Source organism: Otolemur garnettii, unplaced genomic scaffold (genome assembly GCF_000181295.1).
Source record: "Otolemur garnettii isolate 467f Iridium unplaced genomic scaffold, OtoGar3 scaffold00145, whole genome shotgun sequence".
NCBI lineage: Eukaryota > Metazoa > Chordata > Mammalia > Primates > Galagidae > Otolemur > Otolemur garnettii.
Genome location: NW_003852540.1, coordinates 4,388,197 through 4,392,499, shown reverse-complemented (window position 1 = coordinate 4,392,499; position 4,303 = coordinate 4,388,197). Strand labels below are relative to the sequence as shown.

Sequence of the window (4,303 nt, the reverse complement as noted above, 5' to 3'; positions counted from 1 at the left end):
TATTAAAATAAAGGTAACAAATACTCAAAACTCATCGCTTCCTAATTATTTTACTGTGTTTCACTACTTGCTGGGCTCTTCAGGATTTTTTTTTTTTTGCAGCTTTTGGCTGGGGCTGAGTTTGAACCCACCACCTCCAGCATATGGGGCCAGTGCCCTACTCCTTTGAGCCATAGGTGCCCCGCTCTTCAGGTTTTTTACACCTTTAATGTATGTGTGGTAGAAATCCCACTTGATGGTGTTACTGTGAATCTCTTTCCAACCCCACAATCAGTGACATCATGCTGGCAGCTTGAAATCAGCCATAATGAGAGCATTTACACCATGGAAATCTGCAAATGCTGCACATCAGGGCTCTGCTATTAAATATGGATCAGGACAGCCCTACCTATAGGAAGTCACTAACCATGACCTTGATCTCCTGCCTTTGCCCATCTGAGGACTGTGCAGAAGTCTCCCTGCCTGGTCATCCAGGCCCTCCTGGCAGGTGACTCTTCTTACCTCCTAGCAAAGTTCTATTCTGTCTGTGGGAGGTCCCTTCAAAGGCAGGCCGCTTCAAAGGCAGGCTGGGCAAGCTCTGAGAAGCACTTGTTAATGATTCCTGAGAGGCCCAAGAGCTGTTCGCTTTACCACCAGCACCCTGTGTTTGCCCTTTTTGTCTTTTTGTCCTTTGTACACAGCCCTGCCATCTTGCTCAGCAGCCAAGACCTGTTCCCAGGAAAGCAGATGGTGGAGGGGGCAGGGGCTGCTCTTTCCAGTGTTGAAAGACGACTGTACCTGAATGTGCACACACACTTGTGCACACACATACTCTGGCAGCCTCCCCCTCTCCACCTCAAACATCTTGTTGCCTTCGCACAACTTTTCTTTCAATGAGAACTAAATAAAACATAAAGCGATGACTGTCCCCAGTGAGCACTGCCCCTCAAGTGGACAAAGGGGTCAGGGCAAGCTTCTGCAAATTTTGCAGAGAGAACAACCCAGGAGGCCAGGGAGGGCAGGAGGGAAGCAGCAACATTCCCCACTGGACCTGTCTGCATGCTCAGTGCCACTGGCTCGGGTTTCACTGCCTTACCCTGTCTGCACTGCTCAGTGTTGCCACACACACAAGAGGATACAGATGGGTGGGTGCACTTACTTAATACCTTAATACCTGGCCACGTGTAAATAGGGAGGGACTCTTGCTTTCCTCTTGAACTTGGCCTGAGATACCATCTGGACTTGGGCTACACCTATCTGGAAGCAATGTAGTCACACATGTCCCTTCAAAGTCTGTAGACTTGGGGACTGGGCCAAAACCTCTGCTAGACTACTTTCACAGATCTGCAGACAGATCTGTGACAAATGTCTACCTGGCAAGTGACAAAGTCTACCTGGTTTGCAATCTCTGGCAAAAATCAAGTTTCAAAAGCCTCCGAAAACTTGTGCAAAGGAATTAAGCCCAGCTGTCAAGCCATCACCATGGTCCTTCTTCGTGTTCTCTAGTGCAGAGATCCTGCAAGCCCTCTTGTACCAGGGTGTGTCCACCAATACAGATTGGCCAGACCTCTCTGGGCATTAAATTTCAGCAGTTTGAGCAAATGCAAAACTAACCACACAACTACCACACAGATTTCCTGGAAATGACATGATGATGGTTTTCATAGTAAGCAAGATGCCAAAAAGATCAGGAACCTCATGCCTTCATAGAAGAGAGTTCCTCTGAGAAAGACAATCCAAGTTTCCTTTACAGCTCACCATCAGCATCAAGCACACAGCCTGGCAGATGACAGGCCCTCAGTAAACAATGGTTGAATGCAATGAATGAAAGTCACCACTTGTTTCATTGATGGCTTCCAGGACACTTCATGCACTTTCTAGTCTCTAAATAAAATCCCTTCTCATTGTCCCATACCCCACCTGGCCTCTCCCTCTCCCCATACCCACCTGTAGAGGCAGGTTGGGAATGAGGCAGGTTACCCCAAAGCCCACAAGCAGCAGGTTTGTGAAGGCAAAGGCCCGCATGGCATTGGTGATCTTCTGGATCTGCCGGTCTCGTTTCTTTTTCTTCTCACCTCTGTGGAGACACCGAATGCATATAGGAGCTGGGGGGCTCTTTGGAGGAAGATGGGTCCTCCCAAAGAGTCAGGCCTCAGGCATCACAGTATGTGAACCAACACAAGACTCAGAGGCCACACAAACACATTTTAGGGACTGAGTCAGGACCAGACTGATTCTAGGGACATTCCCTGGTCCTCCTTCTCAATGGAGCACAGAGAGCGAACCTCAGTGGAGGGTCTCAGATAAGAGAAGGTAGTTGTTGACATGCTGCACCACTCCATGAAGGCTGAGCTCAAGCAGTGGGGAGAGGAGTGTGCCCATGTTAGGATGTGGCAGAGCCTCACTTTCCCAGTGGCCTCAAGTTTATCCAGATCTTGCAGGAAGCTGATAATAAGTCAGGTGATAAGGCTCGGCGCCTGTGGCTCAAGCGGCTAAGGCGCCAGCCACGTACACCTAAGGTGGCGGGTTCGAATCCCCAGCCCGGGCCCGCCAAACAACAATGATGACTGCAACCAAAAAATGGCCAGGCGTTATGGCGGGCGCCTGTGGTCCCAGCTACTTGGGAGGCTGAGACAGGAGACTCGCTTGAGCCCAGGAGTTGGAGGTTGCTGTGAACGTGATGCCATGACACTCTACCCAGGGGGATAGCTTGAGGCTCCGTCTCAAAAAAAGAAAAAAAATAAGTCAGGTGATAAGCCAAATAAAGGAGTGAGTGGATTTCCCCTTGGAGAGCAGGAGGTAGTGAAGGAGAAATAAACATGCAGCAAATGGAATTGCAATGGGCACAAATAACCTCTTGGCTGTAGGATCTGACCTAGATAACAGAGCATTCTCTGTAATTATTCCTCTGTGAATTAACTATTACCAGTCCAATTGCCCCACCCACACAGATACCCCTTGGACGATCACACAACATCTAAGAACTAGTTCCAAGCTTGTAGATGTGCAGGAGTCCCAGGCTTATCACTTCCTAAACACATGATCTCAGGCAAATTAACTCCTAGCTTCAGTGCCCTCATCTGCACAATTGGTATAACACCAGTACCCATCTCATCATGGTGGCATGAGGCTGCACTGAAGTACTATGCACTCTGTGTTTGGCACAGAGCCTGATGCAACAAACAGTAGCTTATTATATTAAGGTGGAGTCATAGAAGACAGCATTTAACTCATGCTCTGATCTTACAGCCTAACTTTCATAAAGTAGGGCTCCAGAACCTTTGTTGTTGTTGTTGTTGCAGTTTGGCAGTGGCCTGGTTCGAACCTGCCACCCTCAGTACATGGGGCCGGTGCCCTACTCACTGAGCTACAGGCACCACCCACTCCAGAATCTTGTTTAATCCTCACAATCATGAACAACTCCAGAACACATCTTTTTTTTTGAGACAGGGTCTTACTATGTTACCCTTGGTAGAGTGCTGTAGCATCACAGCTCACGGTAACCTCCAACTCTTGGGTTTAAGCAATTCCCTTGCCTCAGCCTTCCGAGTAGTTGGGACTACAGGTGCCTGCCACAATGTCCCACTATTTTTTTGGTTGCATTTGTCATTTTTATTTAGCAGGCCTGGGCCAGGCTCAAACCTGTCAGCTTTGGTTATGTGGCTGGCGCCCTACTCACTGAGCTATGGCCGCCAAGCCTTCAGAACACATCTTATGATTAGAGCAACTTTAGTACTCAAACCAAGTGGCATCAGCCCTAGAGGCAAGTAGGCTGTCTATGTGCTGTGATGCTCCTGACCAGGGCAGTCTTGGGGCAGAATAGTTTTTGACCCAGTTGTGTGCACAGACTTTTCACCTGGTTTCTCTCCTTTTTTTTTTTTTGAGACAGAATCTGATCTTGTTACCCTTGGGAGAGTGCCATGGCATCACAGCTCAGAGCAATCTCAAACTCTTGGGCTCAAGTGAGCCTCTTGCCTCAGCCTTCTGAATACCTGGGATGACGCGTGCCCACCACAACACTTGGCCATTTTTTGATTGTAGTTGTCATTGTTTGGCAGGCCCAGGCAGGATTTGAACCTGCAGCTCTGGTGTATGTGGCTGGAGCCTTGGCCACTTTAGCCATTCAGCTGGAGCCAGGCTACTTTTAGAGATGGGGTCTTGCTCTTGCTTAGGCTGGTCTTGAACTCCTACTATCTACCTGCCTTGGCCTCCCAAATGTTAGGATTACAGGTGAGCCACGGTGCCTGGCCTTGTCTCTCCTTCTTTTGTCTAGCTCAGTCCTTCCTAAATGTTACTGTACCAAAGAATTTTCTTTTCTTTCTTT

The 4,303-nt window shown here is 48.6% G+C and overlaps 1 protein-coding gene across 2 annotated transcripts in view; it reads right to left on the bottom strand.

Annotated features, from left to right (window-relative positions):
- SLC43A2 (solute carrier family 43 member 2) overlaps window positions 1–4,303 on the bottom strand; it is a 43,458-nt gene that overhangs the window by 3,219 nt on the left and 35,936 nt on the right. For both annotated transcript variants that reach the window (XM_012810916.2, XM_023518734.1), the window contains one exon: window positions 1,927–2,065. In XM_012810916.2, the coding sequence (XP_012666370.1) occupies window positions 1,927–2,065 (139 nt within the window). The remainder of the gene's footprint in view (window positions 1–1,926; window positions 2,066–4,303) is intronic.